We start from the raw sequence: 22,319 nt of genomic DNA, 5'->3' as shown, positions 1-22,319 counted from the left end.
CCTTGAATGCCGTCTCAATCTTGCCCTAACCCTCCTTGCTTTGCTTGCCATGGTACCGTATGCTTTGATTACGCTGCAGAACTTATCATTCCTGAAAGACCATATACTTCTCTACTCCATACCTTTGTTCAGCTGTTTTCAAATGCAGCCCCTCTCTCCACCTATAGACATTTCACTCAGTTTTCAAGGCTCAAGCAAATGCTACCTATCTTGTAAAGCCATCCGTAACGCTTCCACCTCACAACCCCTGCCTCCCTCCCTTGAAATTAAATGCTGCTTCTTGGAGCTCAAAATACTTCTCATCTACCTCATTTTTGCATTTAATAATCATGTTTAAAAGTTCCGTTTTGGGAGTCCAAGCTTATCTCTACACACTGTGAATCTCTGAAGGCAGAGAGCAGGTTTCATTTATTTCTATATCCAACCTTGTCAGACACCCACTGCCAAAGATCTAACACAATACCTTTTATATAACAAGAGCTCAATAAATGTTTATTGAATTGATCTGGAATTTGAGAACAGTTAGACTTCTATCCAGGGCCTAAGACCAGTCTTAAAAATTGTAACTTCTATTAAAATTCGCATCCAAAGCCTAGTGACCGATAAACCTCTTCTCCTATTAAGCTAAAATCTCTGAGTCAAAAATAGTTATATACTTACATTCACTAGGAGAGAGAATTCTGTGACCAGTTCGCTAAGTTCAATTAAATCCTTAAAAAGAGAGAGAGAAAGAGGAAGTTACTTACTTTTATCCCTCCCAGCTACCAAAAGGAAAAAAAAAATTTAACATACCGCTTCTAAATTTTCCCATGATTCTGCAGCATTTTGATCTCGAGGAATTTCAGGCAATGCGTGTATCTGAGTCATACTCTGAGGATCAGCTTCAGTTTCAGGGGTGTGAAATGCTCCTGGACAAACACAGTCCTATGTTTAGAGTTTATCTGCTTCGTTAGAAATGCAATAGCATGAATAAACTCCATAAAACAATTGCCACGTAAAATGTTTACTAACTGAATTCAAGCTGAAAATAAATTATTCTACAAATATATATATATATATAGGCACATTGTTCCCAGGTTAACAAATATTTTTTTAATTATTCCACAAAGCTACCTCAAAAAAAAAAAAAAAAGGTTACAAATACTATCTACCCAATCTGAATAACTAGGACTAGATGTGGAAGAAGCACCAAAGGAAAACTTCAATTTGGCCAATGTTCCAAGAAGAGATAGGTTTCCAGTAAAAATAGGTTTAATGCTTTTCATTGCTTCATTGCTAAATCATTAATCATTTCTTTGCCTATTTTTGTAATAAATACCAGACTCTGAAGGTGTTAAAAGTAGAGAAGTGATGTGTTGTTAGCAGTGAAAATCAGTCATTTTTGTTAACAATAAATTTATCATCAAACTGACATCTCTTACTACATGTATCTTTTTGTATGAGGTTGGTGCAAAAGTAATTGTGGTTTAAAAGGTTAAAAAAAATTTTGCAAAAACTGCAATTACTTTTGCACCAACCTAATACATATTGTCACTCTACTTCTCAAACTCATTTTTCAGGCCAATGCCTCCATTGGTTCTCTATCTTTTCTGAGTTTTAAAGTCATCAACTCACTAAAGCTTTCTTTCCTCATTAAACACTGCTATGATGATGAATTAATTTGTGCTTCAGACTTCACCTTCAGGTCTTTCTTATTTCCTTGTACTGGTTTTATCGATTATTCATTCATTAAATGGATATTTATACAGTGCCTACTATATGCCAATCAGTGTGTTAAGATGCTGGGGACACAGTGGTAAATCATATAAACATTTCCAAAGAGTCAACTGGGCCTCGTCTGAAAGACCTGGATAAGAATCCTGGTCTGGCTATTTATTTGCTCTTTGACTTGGGAAGGTATTTCATCTTTGTGACTTATCTTCTTCATTTGTAAAATAAGATGATATTTACTTTGCACTGCACTTGGCTTATGTATCAAGTACAGTGGTTAATAAAGAGTTACCACTACTGTATTGCTACTGCTGCTATTATCAATGGAGCTTCCTAAGTAATATGTGATACAGACGTGTTAACAGGAAAGTTCAGTATAGTCTGATAAGAACTGTGACGGCTAAGTACGGAATGCAATGTGAACACAGAAGAGAGGTTATTTAACCTAGACTTGTGGAGGGGAGAGTGGTTCGAGAAGGTTCCAAAGCTATAGCTTGAGGATGAACAGAAATCATATTAGTGAACTGGGGCAAAGGTGGAGGGAGAAGCTGAGAGTATTCATGTCAGGGAGAATAATATGTGCACAGGTTTGGGAACTGAAAGGAGTTTAGAATAGCTGAAGCACAGACGATGACAAGAGAAAAGCAAAGGTTGAGGCTGGAAATCTAAGGGGACATAACTCATGGCACTCTAAACCATTGAAAGAGTTTTGTCTTTCTCATAAGATCAATTTGGAACTATTAAAAGGAGTAGGAGACTTTTAGGAAGCTGGAGGGTGCCACATCCGATTTCAGATTTAGAACGGGAACCATAGCTATAGTGTGAAGAATAGATTAAGAGTGGAATTGAAATGCAAAAAAGAGCGTGTAAAACCAGTTGGGAGGCTTTTCAATGTATCTGGTGCAAAATGATGATGGTCTGTCTGCTCTAGGACAGCGGCAGCAGAAATGGAAAGAAGAGCTCTTTTGTCCCCCTTACTTCAAGCTCAAAACACCTACCACTTTAATATTTTCTGACCACCCATTATGTATTGTGTTGAGTACCAGGAATGAAAACGTAATACAAAGTACCTGCTCTCAAGGAATTTATATTCTAGAAAAGTTAGATATACAGAGACAATCCTAAAACAGTAAGAGAGTTCATTAATATCTAATAAAAAAATATAGATACATATAATATTTTGTGGGAATTCCAAGCTGGGGGTGGCATCTGACCCAGCTTGGTGTGGTGTGCAGTGTACATTTATAATGTGCATCACCACCATCGATCTTCATAGCTATTTTCATCTCGTGAAACTGAAACTCAAAAAGGAACCCTCATACACTGTTGGTGGGAATGCAGACTGGTGCAGCCGCTATGGAAGGCAGTGTGCAGGTTCCTCAAAAAATTACGAATAGAATTACCATATGACCCAGCAATCCCTTCCTGGGAATCTACCCAGAAAATCTGAAAACACTTAGACACAAAGACACGTGTGCTTCAATGTTCATTGCAGCTTTGTTTACGGTGGCCAAGACATGGAAACAACAAAAATGTCCTTCGATAGATGAATGGATAAAGAAGTTGTGGTATATATACACAATGGAATACTATTTGGCGGTAAGAAAAGATGAAATAGGACCATTTGTGACAACATGGATGGATCTTGAGAGTATGATGCTAAGCGAAATAAGTCAGACAGAAAAAGCAGAGAACCATATGATTTCACTGATATGTGGTATATAAACCAAAAACAACAAAAGAACAAGACAAACAAATGAGAAACAAAAACTCATAGACATAGACAATAGTTTAGTGGTTACCAGAGGGTAAGGGGGGTGGGGGGTGGGAGATGAGGGTAAAGGGGATCAAATATATGGTGATGGAAGGAGAACTGACTGGGTAGTGAACACACAATGGGATTTATAGATGATGTAATACAGAATTGTACACCTGAAATCTACGTAATTTTACTAACAATTGTCACCCCAATAAATTAAAAGAAAAAGAAACCTTTCAATTTCTACAACTTCCATAATTCATTTATTCCAGCTTATATTAAAAATCAGTACCTCAGTGGTCATCCACTGACTTTGAACTTGTACGAATTGCTACAGACATGAGGAGGCAAAACACTGAGACAGATACAGCTGCAGGAAAGAAGGCTAAAGAACTCCTATCTTGTCCACGTAAGCCAAAATTGCTATTGTTTTACATGGCATAATAATCTCAGATAGTTCCATCCACATGCAAACAACTTCAAGTATAAAGTGTATATGCTCGTATATGTCACTCACCACTGTTTTTCAAACTCCAGTTTTAAAACCTTATTTTTGACTGCAAAGTCAAATAAACATTAAGATAGTTTTAATTTAAATGAGAAATAAGTTAAACAGCATAGACATAAGGCTTCTCCCTTCTCTATATATGTCTAAACATTCATTCATTCACTTATGTATTCATACTCATTCTCACCCTCTCCCCACACCCCCTGCTTTCTTTCTCCATACTTCATGAAGGGTAATGATTCTGCCTAGAATTATAATACAATATACAAGAAACTTCCACTAAACTTTACAGTATTAGAAAAAGTGTCATTATGAATCTAAATTAATTCAAAAGCATTTCCTGAATTTTTTTCATGTTCTGATAGCTTTAAAAAAATGAAATGAATTTACTGATCACCTACATAAGCCTATCAATCAAAATAAAATGACTTCTAAGTCATGGCTTAACTTAGCTGCAAAGAAGGATTTTTAAGAGAATTAAAACCAATAGAAAACACATCTTCTGAATAACACACAAAAACCATCTACATGTTTTACAAAAATGGTTCAGTACCTGTATATACCTGTGATAAAATCTAATATTTCATTAAATTCAGTATGTTGGTCTGAAGTTCCCAGCAGTTTTAAGATTGGATTCTTTTCTTTTGTGAATATTTGTTTAAAATGTAATAAGATTCTGTTCCTATTGTGCTAGTGAAGTTGTGTGCTGGATGGGAAGTAAGGAAGACAAAGATGGATAAGAGCAGTGATTCACTCTGTATGACTTGATACACCTTTCTAAATACAAATCCGATCTGTAGGCTCCTCACTTCTCTGGGTGGGAAGCAATATGCTAAAATTGAAAGTAGACACACAAGTGGGGGTTTTTCAGATCAAGCAAGATTGGCAGAGAAGATGTGCTTTAGGGACTCTCAGAATCTGGACAAAAGAAACAGCAAAATCATCACGGCTTTCCCCTAAACTTAATAAGCTTCTTTGATTCTCCAGAGAACATAAAACGTCCTAGCCTACTTGTTATTTCTATCTGTAAATGAAAAACTATTTTCGTATTTTGATCTCACTCATAGAAATGTGGTAACATTGCTCTTGAATCTCGGCTGATGTTTCCAACCAATTTATTTAGAATCAGATTGAATTTTTAAAGGAAAAAGTATTTTAAGGCACTTCTATGCAAATCAAACACATTTTTTTTGTAAAGGCTGTCACTACTATAATGAGCATCTAAGGCAAAAATAGGAGAAACCAGAAAACACTGGATAAAAACATATAGAACGACAAAAAAGAAACTGTAGCTAAAAGATGACCACACATGGAGCAAATCCAATTTATACCCCACTACTAAAGTCTTATGTAAATTATTTGCTTTCTTTTCATATTCTTCTCCTTCCTTCCTCTCAATTATTTGTTACTAATATTTCTGGATTTAAGGCAACCTAGTAGAAAATCTCGTATCTGGTGAAATACTCAGGCATTTGGTGAGACAGTTAATTTAAACTGCTTATTGTTGGCAATGGATTCAAAGTCAAAGCATAATCTGACCAGCAGACCATTAAGAATTTGACATTCTAATATTATTTTAGGTATAAGTTAGGTATTTGATTTTATAAATGGAATGACTGTCTTAATCAAATCGGTATTTGCAAGAGATCATTTTTGTAGTTTCTCCCAGTGACAAGTAATTAGGTCTTAGGCCAATTTGGTGTTCCATGAATTAAGAAATCTGAGAATCAATAGAGTTGGAAAATGAATTTCACCTGTTATATCGTCTCCTTCATCCTTTGGCACTGCCCCAATCTTTTTAATTTCCTCTGAACACATACATGCTTCTTCAAATTTTACCAACATTTTTTTTTTAATACCAGTTTCCTATGGAGAAAGTGAATTGCCAACAAACTGGTAAACTGCCTTCTAATAATCACCTGATGCCTCAGATGATATATAAACCCAAATTTGTTGAACCCAAACAGTCCTACTGGGAGAAACACAAAACATGCAATAATAAAATGCAAATTAAAGCAAGTATTAGAATAGCATCATATTGTGAGAAAACTCTCGGACAGAACTCAAAATTTTTGTTTGCTGCTGATGGGCAATTCAAAGTTAAATAGTGAAACAGATTGATGCCAGCAACTCTATCCAGAAAATCCAGCGAATCTTCACTGTTATTACTGCTATCACGACTGTCAAAATGTCTGGGTGAATAAGACGGCCCCTTAATCACAAGTAACTATAAAGCCCAGTTTCTCTACACACGTACATAAAGTATCAGTTCATACTAAATGATAAGAATAACATTCAGGCCCATCAATATGGTGGTGATAATTATATATGAACAGAATAATGTAAACAGTAACTATGAACTATCAAAAAGCATTCTTCCCAAATATTCTTCAAACAAGGGTCGAGTGCTAACACTTCTTTCTCCCTCAAACAACATTTTATCCACAGAGTGAAGTAGTTATATCTGAAATTACAAAACTGCCTCTAAAAAGATATTTACTCATTCATATTTATAAAACATTTTTTAATGGTCCACTATGTGCCAAGCTCTATGTGCTATGTACTTAGTATATGCTAGGTACTAAGGATACAATAAAGCAAGATTACCCACAAGATCAGGATGATAGCCTAATGTTTATTCTTTTTTTGCTATGTCCCTATAAATTACTGGATCATTAGCACTAAAAATACAACATTAAAAATAATCTGGTTTTGGAGACAAGGAGTGGTACAAGAGTCCCTAGGTAAATGAAAAGAGGAAAACAGCACAGGTGTAGTATCTCTCAGATTCTATGCTAATCTGTAATTTATTAATACGCCACCCTTTCCATAAAGACTTAAGGCAGCTTAGAACATATATAAAATGTAAAAATGCTATCACCTCACACCTATAGAACGGCTATCATCAACAAAACAAATAACAAGTGTGGGAGAGGCTGTGGAGAAAAAGGAACCCTCACACACTATTGGTAGGAACGCAGATTAGTGAAGCCACTATGGAAAATAGTGTGGAGGTTCCTCATAAAATTAAGAATAGAATTACCATATGACCTAGCAATCCCTCTTCTGGGTACCTACCCAAAAAATCTGAAAACATTTATCCATAAAGATATATGTACTCCGATGTTCACTGCAGCATTATTCACGGTGGATAAGACATGGAAACAACCAAAGTGCCCTTCGATAGATGACTGGATAAAGAAGATGTGGTATATATACACAATGGAATACTATTCTGCCATAAGAAAAGATGAAATAGGACCATTTGCAACAACATAGATGGATCCTGAGATTATCATGCTAAGCGAAGTAAATCAGACAGAAAAAGTCAAGAACCATATGACCTCAGTCATATGTGAAATACAAAACTGAAAACAAAAAAGGAACAAGACAAACAAAGAAACAAAAACTCGTTAGACACAGACAACAGTTTAGTGGTTACCAGAAGGTAAGGGGAGTCAAGGTGGTAGAAAAGAGAAAAGGGGGTCAAATATGTGGTGATGTATGATAGAAATGTAAGTACACTTGAAACCTATATAATTTTACTAAACGTTGTCACCCCAATAAATTTAATAAATTAAAAAACAAAATGTAACAAGATGGCATACATTAAAAATAAAAAAGAAACTCTAAAACAAAAAAGGGAAAACAAAGGCAGCAATTATAAAATAAAGCCAGGATAGTTTAAAAATTTGGCTTTTGGTAGTTAAAAACTTTGGATTTAAGCTTTCTAGTAAACAACTCAAATAGAGAAACCTTATCAGTGTTGCCATTCTATACCCATAAGTTTAAAAAAGAAAAAAAGACTGATTGCTTTGTAATACTACTACTATGCACCAAACTAAGAATTTCTTTTCAGGGTTCCTTATAAAGAAATTACGATAATGTGCTCAACAATTATAAATTTCATCCTTGGTAGAGATATAATAAGTTTCACTGAGCTGTTTCTTGAAATATCACTTCATAAAAGTTGATGGCATGACCTCCAATGTAGATTTTTTGTTTATGTTGTCAGTTAAATTCAGAAAATTGGGCTGGAAGATAGATCTATCATCCTCTGTGAAAATCAGAATGCCTAAGAAAGACACATGACTGACGAGTCCACCTTTGTACAATACCTAGAGATGAGGAAGACATTCTCCTTAGGAAATACTTTATAATTTATTTTCAATATTAGACAAATAGATACTTGAAGTCCTGAAGTTCCACTTTATCCAGCCAGCATAGCCTCAAATTTTTCATCCTGCCAAACTTCTAGGCTATGCATTTCCAGGCACACTCACAGTCCAAGAATTCAGCATGCTGGAAAAGGAGGTGATCCCTGGAGACTTATACATTATCTGCAATATCTATGCAAGGAGGTGAACTTTAATTAACTGCATTACTATGATCAAGAATCAGAACAGTACATTACCACCAACAGTCATAGATCTGGTCAGAGAAGGCTGTAATAACGTTTCTTCATCATTAAATTGTTTCTGAAGTTCTTCTACAGATTCCAGATGGAGTTGGAGAAATTCGGCTGTTGCTACTGATGCTTCTTCTTTAACAGGATCTATCATTCTCTTCAGAAGTCCGAGGTCATCTTTTCGGACTTTCAAACAAAGCTTCTCCATTTCTCGGATGTTGGAGCGGAGTTGCTATAAAAAGAAAAAAAAAAACCATTATTAAAGCCACCACATGTTTTAGTATAAAATACCTTTATTTTCAGAAGTAATTTGTGATAACGGCTGTGAATGGGAGATTAAAAGCATTCTGTACAACAGAAGGTATGCATAATACTTTTCTATTTTTCATGTCTCTGGCTAAATCCAGCTTCTTTAGAACTCACATCCTCATACTTGGAATTTATTTAGCATTTTTCATTTATTAAATGATTAGTACAAAGGTAATAATCTCTTCAAAGGTAATAATGCTCTTCATAATATGTCACACACTAAAGAAACATATCAAGAAAAATTTGATCATTTCCATACTTCACCAATCTCACCTCTCTTAACCCAGATTTCTCATTGCTCAAGCAAACACTGACAAAAAAGATTACATTGTGCTCACTAATACATAATTTGTCATTCTACACCCCAACTTGACAATACTGTCATGGCTATCCCTCCTGGTCAATGGCTGTCGCATATTCCACAGTATGGATATAATACAACTTATTCAAACAGTTCTGCAGAGATCAAAAGTCGGTCATGTTGTTTCTAGTTTTCAGTTATTACAAACTATAAAACAAATGTTCTTGACTATAAATCCTAATATGCTAAAACAGTATATATTCATAGCATAGTATATACTATTATACTATATTTTGTAAGGATGACTTTCAAAAATGGCAGCACTCAAAGGATAATATGATAATGTGCATTTTTATTTCAACAGTTATTATCAGTTTTCTCCCCAAAAGGCTGTAACACTACCAGCAAAGCAGGAGTGTCCATTTTCCCACTGCCAGTATCCTACCAGTATTACACGTTATATAGCTCAGTGTTTTTACCTTGCATTTCTCTCTGAATGAAGCTGTTAGATTTTTTCCAAATGATTTTCCCCTCTTTTTAAAATCATCTATTGGCATAAACAAAACTTTTCCTCTAATGTGTTGACATAATGAATTATGAGCAGGTTTCATGGTATAGAGCCATATTGAATTTCTTTGATAAACCCTTCCTGGTCAATATACATAATCTTTTAATACACTGTTGCATTCAATTTGCTAATATTATATTCAGAATTTTAGAAAATGTATGTATATGCATACCTGTGCACACATGTGCATATGTCAATAGTACAAGTGTCTATACTATCGTTCCTAGGTTTAAACTCACTTTAACAGGTTTAAGATGTGCTAGCTTCATAAGATGAACTGGGAAGCTTTCCATCTTTTTCAATGCTCTATACTTTGAAAAACATAAAAAGTATTCTTTTACAATTAAATAGAATTAACTTGCAAGAATAATCTCAGTATGATGATGTAAAAAATTATAGATCTCGATTCATATAATGTTTTAAATTCTTTTCCTCTAATGTACTTTCATAGATACTAATGCAAATCCTGTGTAGTAGACAGGACAACAAATATTAATTTAATTCTCAAGTGCCTACTCTGAGTAAGGTGTTACGTTCCATATTATTACATGCCACATTATTACATACAGAGAAATCAAAACAAACAAAAAAATAGTTCAGGATTTACTTAATTATTTAGCAGCAAAGCTGGGTTAAAATCCAAGTATTCTTACAAGTCCAGCAATTTTTCCATTAAACTATAAACATAATCCCTATCTGTATGGTACCTTAATACATTCTAAGCTGTCCATTTTATTCTAGTAAAATTAAAGCTAACTCAGGAAAAAGTAGTTTAGCTACAACCTAAAGCATCTTGTAAGACTTTCTGAGCGAATCAAAAGCTTGTGCCTCTACCCTATGATGACTCCACTCTTCCTTTAACATTATGTCCAATCATACCATTCCAATGTGAGTTGGAAAATCTAAGGACAACTGGACTGTAGATTAAAAATACGTGGTACACAAGTATTACTATGTAAAAATCATAGAACCATGTGAGCGTCTAATCCATCCTCATGATTTTACAATAAGGAAACGAGTCCAGATGAATGCCGTGGCAAAAGGAGGACTACAACCCATTTCACAAATCCTGAAACAATATTGTTTTCAACACACCACCATCTCTTGGCTCTGAGATTCCTTTCTGGACTACAGTTGTAAAGTTTGGTTATATAGTTGCCACATAGTCCATAGTCCATAGAGATACTTTAGGCAACACTACCTTGGAAAACCATTAAAAAGTCTCTGCAGCCAATGAGCATTGCCTGTGACACATTCTTCCCCCGTTATAAAATTTGTCCATATGTTTACGTCCCCAGACAAATTGCAGTGTCCAGCTAAGAACTCTATTGCTATTGATGAAGGGGAAACAATGTTAGTGGAGAGAAAGAAAATACCCACTGAACTATAAAATCTGATACCAGATTAACAAAAACACAAATAATGGCTAAATTTTTACCAACACTACTGTCAGCAGTTCATTGTATATCTCTGATATATATATATATATATATATATATATATATATATATACACACACACAGTTTGATTCAATTAAACCTGGTAAATGAATGAACGCTTTTTCATTATTATCCACAAAGCAGTGGTCCAACAACAGGAATCTCCAACTATCAAGAAACCAACTAGAATTCTTCCCTAGGAAAGTATAATGTAAATCCTCAGTATATGAAACATTTCCTCTTAAATGGAGAAAATAATGAAAGGAATGATTTTTTCAGAATTAATTCTCACATACAAGCATAAAACAGTAAAGTGGGAATGAAACCCATGAGAGAAAGCAATAGTGCTATCTTGAAGTTCATAATATGTAACACAACGATACACTGGAAATAGTGATACTTTCAGAAGTGAATCAGTTTAGAGAAAAGAGTTGTATGATGCCATATCAGAAATTATATTGCGGTAGGAAGATCTTTTTAAAAAAGAGAGCTATTTTCTAAAAAGTAAAATTCTGACACTATGAAAAAAAGTTAATCTGAAAAGAGAGTGGTACCTTAAGAATTCAATAAAGTTGTGTAAGGTGTGCTATAAGTTCAGAATTTTATGAGACTTGTTAAAAAAAAAAGGAATGGAAAGAAAGGCATGTGAACAAGGATAAGCACAAAAGATTGGTGTGAAATGAGGAGACTCATGTAAGTAAAGTAAGAGCCCATAATGAGCGGAGGCTGGTGAAAAATGTTAAGAACAATAAAAAGGATTTAAAAAATACATGTAGAGTAAGAAGAACAGGAAAGAAGGTTTGGGCCTACTGCTTAGGGCAGATGGTATAACGTTAACAGATGATGCAGAGAAGGCAGAACTACTTAACTCCTATTTTGCTTTTGATTTTCTATTAAGGAGAAATATTCAAAATTGAAAGGGGCATAAGAACCACAGTCAAAGGACACTTGAGACATCTTACTGTAAGGATCTAGACAGGCTTCATGAAGGAGGTGAGAGCTGAGCTGTCCCTAAAGAATAATATTGGGAAAACAGAACATACTAAATAGAAAGAATAGATTGGGAAAAGACAGAAGTGGAATAGAGGATAGAAGCTCTGTAAATACTGTATTTCATCAATTTTAGGACAGTATCGTTTTTAACATCTCAGAAATTGGAATGTGTCTTTAAATAGATGGTAAAAAACCCTTGCGTCATCCTTAACTGGCACCACATTTTCTTTCTTAGAGGTACTTCAAATAATGGTGGGTCCTGAAATTGTTGGTGCCTTAGATTTCATTTCCTCCCCGAGGTTCTATAGCACCTACACCAGTCAGAGTACAGATCAAAGATCCTAAGTCCTGATTAATCAGCTCATAAATATTTCAAGGCAGAATTTAAGTTTAAATTTCTCTGAAGCTTATAATAACCTAGAACAATTTACCTTCTAACAGCATTCATTTTGGCATCTACTTTTCTGTCTTCTCTTCCATTCTCTACTGGCCTTGCTTCTCTCTAAACTTTTCTTTTCTCTTAACTTCTGTCTACTATCCTTACTTTTCCTTCTCTTTTCCTCATTCCCTCTCTTTCTTACTGCTTCTCACTTAAAACAAAATTATTTCTTAATTAAAAAGTAGATAGCTCAAGTGTTCTTTGTTACATTTTTATGTTTGAATGACATGTGTGTGTAATTTTTAAAAAGGTACTTCAGCGCTAAGGTCGTGGTAGTTCCTTATTCCTCTGTCAAGCTTGTTGAGTTCAGAATCATTTACCAGAGCTACAAAGAAAGTAAGTAAAAATCTAACATATTAGGCTTTACTTGTAACATTCTACACAAATTTGTACATATGTGTATCTGCATTTTTCTGAAAAGTAAACTCAAGTATGCTGATTATTAATCAGCCACCTAACTGGTCTTCTTGCTTCCATCCTTGCCCCCTTAGAATCTATCCTTTTCATAACAGTCAAGGTCATCTTTAAAAGTCCTGTCAGGTCATCTGCTCAGAACGTTCCAAAAGCTTTCTAACCAACTTCAAATTCCCACATGCTGCAAAGGCCTTTCGTCATTAGGTCGCGCTGATCTCCCCGACCTCATCCCCTATACTCTCCTTGCTCATAGCAGCCACATTTACTACCCCTTGAATATGTCAAGCATCCTCTCACCTCAGTCTTCGCACTTCATTTTCCCTCTGCCTACAGAAGTCTATTCCCCAGGCTTATGCCTTTACTTCCTTCAGGTCTCTGCGCAAATGTCAACAGAAACCTTCCACAACCACTCTCTATATAAAAGAACCCTCATCACCTTCTTTGAGTCTTCGTTCCCTTTAACTTGCCTAACTTTTACTTCGTGGCACTTTTTATAACCATCTAAATAGTACATATTTGTTTACATAAAAAATTATCTGTCTCTGCTTTCTCCACTCACCAATCCAGAATATAAGTTCAATGAGAACAAAAGTTTTCTTTTGTTTTGCTCAGAGCTATATCCCCATTATCTAGAATAGTATCTAGAACATAGTATATGTTCAAATGTTTCTGCCCTTCTAATAATCACGTTAGAGAGGCAGACATTAAGCCTCGTTCTGAAAACTTTCAGAACTATCCACAAGTTAGATAAATGGATCTATAATCAATGAAGTAAGTTTTAAAGGAAGAAAGTATGCCAACTCAGTAATTAATAAGCTTTGCAGTATGCAAGTAGTAAACTGCAAACTATGGTGAAACTTTCAGTAAAATAAAGGTGACCTTTCTCTGTCTCTTCAGTTTTTTAACTAAATTTAATAACTAGTTATGGCTTTTTTCCCCCTTTCAGAAATATCCTGAAATTTTTGTCAAAAGATTACAAGATATGTATAAGTACATACTTGTCTATACTGATAATTGTAAAAAGTAATTATTCTGAGTTAATTGAAATTCTGAAAATGGCTAATTATGTGTTTAATGATTAAAAGAAGAGTGGCTATGCATATATTTGCCTTTGTTAAATACTGATTTAAGGATTCCTAATGTGTTTTGACAACATGTAATTTTGAGAGCAAACTGTGTACAGCAAAAAACATTTGGTTATCTGAATTCATCTGATTTCTTTATAAACATAGAGCACAAGTCCAGTGGTAAACATTTAAACAACTTAGAGTAAATACATCTAGACGTCATATAATTTATTAAAGGCTCCAGAGTTACAGCTATTTAATTAAAAGAAATCTAGACTATTCTTTACTTGTATTACCTAACTACTACATAAAGTACTGATAGCAGTGTAATGACTTCACACACTTATTTCAACATCAAAAATTACTAAAAAGAATATATATAGCTTTAAAAATATTAACTGAACCACCAAAAGGAATAAAAATCATAGGAGAAAAAGATCTCCATCCATTTACTCAACAAATATCTAATGAGGACCTATTACATAGGTATTAAGTGCAATATTCCATTTTCTATCCACTTGAGTTACTACTAAAAATAATTCCAGATTGGATTCCTGCACTACCACTTATTAAGGCCTTGTGCTGTAGACATACACTAAGTTTCTCTGTTCTTCAGCCTTTTTTTGTCTCAAAAATGAGGATAATACCGCCTTTATCCAGCATTCAAATAGCTGGCACTATATCACTTCTGGTCTCTACAGTATATCGGACAACCATACACTGACGTACATTACCTCTTTTACTAAAACTTTAAACTATTATTTAAATATTTTATTTAACTTTTTGTGAATTCCTATCCAGGTTAGTTCCTACAAAGGAGAAATTCTGATGTTTTTCAGAATCCTCTATTATCACACAGCGTTATTACTATGTGTTAAATATTTGGGGAGGGAGGTAGGGAAGACTGAGCTTTTAAAAAATATACATGTTATACTTTTGTATGACAAGCTAACCAAAATGGGGGAAACTGATGCAATGACATGTGTTTTAAAATAAACTAACAAAAAGCCAACAAATGTTTTTAGTTTGATTGAGCAGTTAAAAGTGGGAGTATCCAAAGAAGCTTCTTGTGGGAGGCCGGTTTGCTCTGTGGTTAGAGCGTGATGCTCTTAACAACAAGGTTCCCGGTTCAATCCCCACATGGGCCACTGTGAGCTACGCCCTCCACAACTAGCTTGAAACTACTTGATTCGGAGCTGATGAGTCCTTGAAAAACACACTCAAATAAATAAAAGTTTAAAAAAAACAAAAAACAAGCTTCGTACCAATTCTTCTCATTTGCTGAATACCTTCTGTGAGATAGGGCTTTGCAGGGACTTTGCACACATGAGTGACAGTCCTTACAACCATCCTGGATACAACAGAATGAGATCTTACTTTCAGAAAAAACATATGTGTAATTAGTATTAAGGATTTTCTTGCAAAGGGGGCTAGAGTCATTTATAAGGTCTTTTTTAAAAAAGATAAATTTGAACAAGCTTATTTATAACTGTTTCTTCTAATAACCACTGACCCTAACTGAAAAAAACAAACCACAAGAAATCAGTGTAAGAAAGAAATCAGGAAAAATGGGTGCTATTACAAGAGAGGAAAACTACTCCTCAAAAAAACCTCAAAACAAAAAAAACCTACAAATAAAAAGTCCAAAGGGATTTAGACCAATTATTAGAAATAAAAAGAGTTTAAAGATACTTGGCCACAAGATGCATACATGAAAATTATATTTCTATATACACCACCAAAAGTTAGAAAGCATAATTTAAAAGACATTTGACATCTCCCCCAAACAAACACACACATGCATCCACCCACCCTAAAATTGTAAAGTACTTAAGAACAGATTAATGAAATAGGCTGAAATAGATGAACAAAGTAAATGTAAGCCCTGTATTCCAGTCATCTGTTGCTGCATAACAAATTCCTTCAAAACTTCAGGGCCTAAAACTACCATTTGATTTTGCTAATGATTTTATGGATCAGAAATTTAGGAAGTCCTCAGTTGAGCAGTTCTCACTAATGCAGTTGAGTCAGACGTCAGCTCAAGCTACAGTCATCTGAAGGCTCAACTGCACTGGACGTCCACGATGGCTCTCACGTGGCTGGCACTCAAGACTGGAAGTTCCTAAGAGCTCAGCCGTGGCTATCTCCCATATGGGGGTCTCTGGATACTTGGACATTTCACATGATGGCCATATTCCCCCAGAGCAAGCATCCTAAAAGAACCTGTGGAAGCTATCTGGCCTTTTCTGACCTGGCCTCAGAAGTCAAGTAGCATTACTTCTGCCTCACTCCAGATTCAAGGGAAGAGGAATCAGATTCCACCTGTTGAGGGAGGAGTAGGAAGGTCATACTGCAGAAGATCATGTCGGATGGAAGATATTTTGCGGCTATCTTTAAAAAGTACAATCTACCACAATCTACATTCAGGAAACCATACACACAAATATTAAAGAAGACATAAACAAGTATAAGAGTATTCCATATTTATAGGTAGGAAAACTAGATATTGTAAATATGTCAGTTTTCTCTAAATAGATGAATAAATCCAATGTGATTTCCAAATTCCTGATAAGACTGTGTATGGACTTTGAAAAGCAGATTCCAAATTTTATAATGGAAGACTAAAGAGCCCAGTATAGGCAAAACACTGGTGCAAAGGAAGAGTAAGGTGGAAGTATTTTCCTATCAGATATCAAGCCTTATCACAAGACTGTCTTAATTAAGACAGTGTAGAACTTGATGGAGAAATAGACAAATTGACCAGTGGAATGGAATAGAAATACCAGAAACAGACCAATGCATATATGAAATGAACACTCCAGAAATCAGTTAATAGTGAGAGACAACTGGTTTTTCAAATGGAATAAAATGAAATTTTATTTCTATCTACCTCATACCATCAATTCTAGATGGATGAAAGACTTAAATGTTAAAAGCAAAACATTTAAAACATCCAATAGAAAATACAGGAAAATAACTTCTTGATCGTAGGACAGAAAGCATTCCTTGAACAATACACCAAAAGCATGAACCAGAAGAGAAAAGACTGATAAATTAAGCTGCATTTAAATTAAGAACTTCCTTTAAATAAAGACACTATAATGAAAGTGAAAAGATAGTCCTTACTAGATTAATCTAATAATGATAAATCTAGAAAATCTGTAATTGTTCATTAAGTTGTCCAAAAATAATCTTTACACAAACTAGCAAAGAACAAACTATACACAAAATTCAGGGCAGAAATGAATAAAACAAAGCAAATACCTACATCTAACCACAATTTCAATTGCACTATTTTAATGGTACACATAAATCTTTTGTGCCAAATGGAGGTCAATAATGTAAATACATATATTTTTTGAAATCAGTAAACAAACACTTTAACCATACCATTATCTCAAGAAAATCATAAGTGATTCTTAATGACATATTAAACAGTGAAGATGGTAAGAAATACAAGTCATAATAATCTCGTTGACATTAATGTGCTTAGTACCATTCAGTGATCACTGAATCTTGCTGAGCACCAGGTACTGTGGGATGCACAAATAGCGGAGACATACTCCCTGACCCTTAGGCCTATAATCTAATTAGCAAGCAGTAAAATACACACAGAGAGAGAGAGAGAGAAAGAGAGAGAGAGAGAGAAGTCAAATTTCTATCTAGATCTCAAATCAATCTGTTTTTCTCCATCTTCACTATTTCTGTAACCCCTCCTAATCTCTTGCATTCATCTCATTCTATCCCAATCTACTCAGTATACTGCAGCTATAGTAACCTTTTTAAAATGCAAGAGGACCAGAGATGCATTTTTTGGAGAAAAAGACTATAGATTTAGAAGCATCAGGCACGGGGCTAAAAGAAGCGATTTATGTAAAAGCCTGTACTGAACAATGAGAGCCTAGCAGCCTTCACTTAACCTGCTTCTATAACTGAAATATAAGTGCCTACTTGCCTGAGGAGGAGAATGTGGATTCTTCTTTAGAAAACTAAACTATAATAGTCAAACCACCTCCAGATGCTGATATTTGGAGGTTCCTCTACGGAAAATGCCAGCCTGCCAAAGCACCTTTAAGTAAAATCCACCAGGAGACAAGCCATCAGCTTTTTAGTGTCTCGATGAGCAGGAGAAGTTATCGTTTTTGGAATATATCCAAAGACAAAATTCTATTAAAAGAAAATACAATTAAAAAAACAAAAGCTCTTGGAAATTAAACATAATAGCAGAAATAAAGAATTCAGTAGAAAGAGCTGACGATAAAGCTGAGGCAAACTCCCAGAAAACAGAAGAGAAACTTAAACATGCAATCCAAAAGTCCTAACATCCAGTAGAACAGGAATCAGCAAACTTTTTCTGAAAAGGGCCGGAGAATAAATAGTTTAGGCTTTGCAGGCCATATGGTCTTTGTTGCAACCACTCAACTCTGCTGTGGCAGTATGAAAGCAGCCAAAGACAATATGTAAACAAATGGGGCATATGGCAAGCCAGATTTGGATGGTAAGCCACAGTTTGCTGGCCCTTGCAATAAAAGATTAAAAAAGAAAAAAAATAAGAGCAAAGAGAAAACACAGAGGGAAAAAAATTATCAAATAAATAATTTAAGAAAATTTCCCAGAACCAAAGAACATGAGTTTTTAGACTGAAAGGGTCCAACACAAAGCACATAATCATCAAATTTCAGAACACCAGGGATAAATGGATCACGAAAGCTTCGAAGAGAAAAACAATAGGTCCTATACAGATTAGGAAATCAGATGATATCAACATTTTTAAAAGCAATACTAAACGGGAAAGCCTAGAACACCTTCAAAATTGAAAGAGAATTATAACTAGAATTCTATACCTACTGAAATTAGCAATCACATGAGGGGAGAAAAAGGTCCTTTTCAGACACGTAATTTTAAAAGTATTTAAAGTTATTTAGAGAACTCCTGAAAGAGGTACTCCAACAAAACAATGGAGTAAGCCAAAAATGAGGAAGACATGAGATCAAGGAAAACAGGAACCTGAAACAGAGGAGCAGCTAAGAAAGTTCCAGAACAGCAGCTGTGCAACAAGCCTAGAAAACGAGTCCAGATCGGAACTGAGAGAAGGAAGGCTCCAGGAGGAGTCTTTAGGATGAAAAAATGGAAGTGATGTATTTGAGCATATAAAAAATATTATTGATAGCATGTAGCAGAGATGTGGAAGATTTAGTAAAAAAAAACAAACAAAAAAAACTACCAATATACAGAAAGCCCGGCAACAACAACAAAAGAGACAATTAATTTCAAAGAAAACAAAAGGCTGTACTGTATTTCACTATTTGCTTTAACAAGCAACAATATCTATATAATCAAAATAACACACTAATTACTAATTCAACCAAGAATTCTAACATATGTAATTAAATATGGGGAATAGCAAAGTGGAAAGCTAGATCGCCAGCTACCATGGCAAGAAGTGAAGAGAAATGCCTAAACCTGAATGATTACGAAATACTAGTCTACACATAGTATTCAGGGATAAAGAGCTAAAAACCAGGAAAAATGGCCAAAAGGATTAAAAGTGGTTTCTTCCAACTAAGACTTAGAGATGGATAAGGGTAGGGTACTATCAGCCTTTTAATTTTATTTTGAGTTTTAACTATGTAAATATATGATTTAAAAAAATTAATTTAAAATAATTAAAATGTATTTATTAAAAAGCCAGTAACTAGCAATGAATATTTACAACACTATATTAATTCAACAATATTACAGAGAAGATCAATATCTTCAAATTATAAGGACAGCAACATGATACAGTATATGCAAGGGACATGAACAGGCAATTTCCAAGGTGCATATGAAAAAAACCTTTCACCCTTCAAAGCAATAAAAGAAAAAATCCAGATTAAAACAAAAAAGCAGCATTATTTTAATAATTAATTAGCAAAAATTAGAGAAATGGGTGATACTAATGTGGATAAGGTTTTTGGAAGATGAAGTGATTGTGAGAGTGTAAGTTGATATATCATTTCTAGAGGAAATTTTAGTAATATGAATCAAAATCTTAAAAATATGCATAACATTTGATTTAGTAATTCCTGCTAAAAATGCAGCCTTAAGGAAATAGTTACAAATATGCATAAAAGGATTCAACTACAAAGGCATTTATTTTAGCAAAATTTTGTTAAGGCTCTTTTTCATACTGATTTACTAGACACATTATTATAACTTTACCTGAACTGTACGTCCTGCGTTGATATGCTCTTCGTGCAACTTGTCCCACATTCTGCATCTCTGATACTACGGAAAAGAGAGGGGAAAGGTATTGAATTTTTTTTTTATCACAAAAGTGATTATTTCTAGTTACCACAAAAATCCCCACTCACCTACCAAAACTTAGACATACCAGCTAAAAAAGTTATTGACTTAGTAGTGGCAGTTAATTGTCCAAAGACCATACAAGTAGGAAATTCTCAAAAACATTACATAATTCTAGCAAACGGCAAAACAAATAAAAATCACCAGATACTATTTAGTTTACCAATTGAGAGTATAAACTTTGCCTATATCGCAAACTCTTTGGAGAGGAAAAAAAATGACTGAGAATGTGAAAAATAAAGATGAATAGCATTCATCTGATATTCTTAGTATACATGAAGAATTTTAAATTTCTGTCAATGATAGTGTCAAGTATTGGAAACATAAAGTCTGATTTTGAGAAAAAGTAAAATTGATACTACAGATAGAAAGGATGTAAAAATGAGAATAAACATTTAATATATATGTTTTAGTTTTTCCCAAGGCAATGTTTAGCTTTTAAAGTTTCATCCAAGAAACTTTGGATGAGCCTGATAATCGAAAATGTTTCATTTGACAGGAACCATAGCAAAACATGGTAACAGTACAGCATTACACTATACAGAATGGGAATATAAACACCAAACATCACATATTATTTTTGGTTGGAATAAAAAATACAAATAATTAAGATGTTAGCAGATGTGGATTAACGACATTAAACACATTTTCAGTATACTACACATAAAAAAAAAAATCAACCTAGAAACACTTTGAAAGGACAGAAACATGAAAATGGCCCATTCACGTATGTAAGGCATAATAGATTATAAAAGCAGAGCTATTCTGCATATTCTTTAATTTTGGTAGTAAATAGTGCAGAGAAATAAAAAACCACCTCTTTTTTTTTAATTTTTTTAAATTTTTAAAAATTTATTGGGGTGACAATTATTAGTAAAATTACATAGATTTCAGGTGTACAATTCTGTATCACATCATCTATAAATTACATTGTGTGTTCACCACCCAGAGTCAGTTCTCCTTCCATCACCATATATTTGATCCCCCTTACCCTCATCTCCCACCCCCCACCCCCCTTACCCTCTGGTAACCACTAAACTATTGTCTGTCTTGTCTATGAGAAAAACCACCTCTTTTGAGACTCTTAAATTGTTTTACATCACCTAAGAACCCAACAATAATTATTAAGCTTAAAAATAATTGAACTATATTAAATACATATTTACAAATATAAATTTAAAACCATTATCCAATCAAATACATTTAAAACAACTATCAAACTGCTTTAATTTATAAGAAAAATTGATGTCATCAGATCCAGTATGAATGCTTTTAGATAGTGTTACGATATTAATAAAAAGATGAGAATGGAAACCAAAGATACATGTTTAAAAATAAACTTTTAAATTTATTACTCAATATTAATCCGTCATGATCTTTTAAGAAAAATTAATGAAACAGAGCTGAGAATTCAGGGAGGCCAGAGCTGCTAGAATTCATGGGGCAGAACATCAAAGAGAAGAGACCTGCGTATCAGGAGACAATTGCAATGAGAGGAGAGGATTTGACTGACAGCGCTCCAGAGATCTACCTGGTTTTCCTTTCAAGTCTTTAGTTGAGTGCAGATCAGCACCTGCACACGAGGAAACTACCTGAGGTTAGAAAAAGAACCACTGAAAGGGAACATGTGAACTCATCCCCAAAGATCACACAGGCCAGAAACAGTTACATGACGACAAGTCACAGAGGAAAAACCTTGCAATACACTGGATATCAGGTAGAATAGTCCAAAGTATTGGCCTTTACAGGGAAAAATCAGCTCTGGAATAAAGGCTGTTCTGATGCTACACCAGAAAGCTTAAAAGAAAGCCTCAAAAATATCAAACTGTTCCTAAATAACTTAAGTGTGTCTCAGAATAAAGCTCAAAAATACTTGGGTTTATTTAAAAATATTCAGTATACAAGGTTAAGTTCACAATGTTTAGCATCCAATAAACAATTATCATACATGCAAAAAAGCAGGGAAATAGGACCTGTAACGAGAAAAACCATTCAACAGAAACAGACTCAGATATGATAGAAATTAACAGAAAAGACAAAGATATTAAAAGTTATT

General features: G+C 34.3%; 1 protein-coding gene across 4 annotated transcripts in view; it reads right to left on the bottom strand.

The window, feature by feature from the left end:
• Nucleotides 1-22,319, bottom strand: part of STX17 (syntaxin 17) — a 62,618-nt gene that overhangs the window by 15,966 nt on the left and 24,333 nt on the right. For all 4 annotated transcript variants that reach the window (XM_033122607.1, XM_033122605.1, XM_033122606.1 and 1 more), the window contains exons 3-6: nucleotides 20,120-20,185; nucleotides 8,392-8,617; nucleotides 793-908; nucleotides 661-711 (exon numbers count right to left, since the gene is read on the bottom strand). In XM_033122607.1, coding sequence (XP_032978498.1) covers nucleotides 661-711; nucleotides 793-908; nucleotides 8,392-8,617; nucleotides 20,120-20,185 — 459 coding nt within the window. The remainder of the gene's footprint in view (nucleotides 1-660; nucleotides 712-792; nucleotides 909-8,391; nucleotides 8,618-20,119; nucleotides 20,186-22,319) is intronic.

This window comes from Rhinolophus ferrumequinum, chromosome 12 (genome assembly GCF_004115265.2).
Source record: "Rhinolophus ferrumequinum isolate MPI-CBG mRhiFer1 chromosome 12, mRhiFer1_v1.p, whole genome shotgun sequence".
NCBI classification, from domain to species: Eukaryota; Metazoa; Chordata; class Mammalia; order Chiroptera; family Rhinolophidae; genus Rhinolophus; species Rhinolophus ferrumequinum.
Note: the sequence above shows the minus strand (reverse complement) of the source record. Positions and strands in the feature narration are given on the sequence as shown.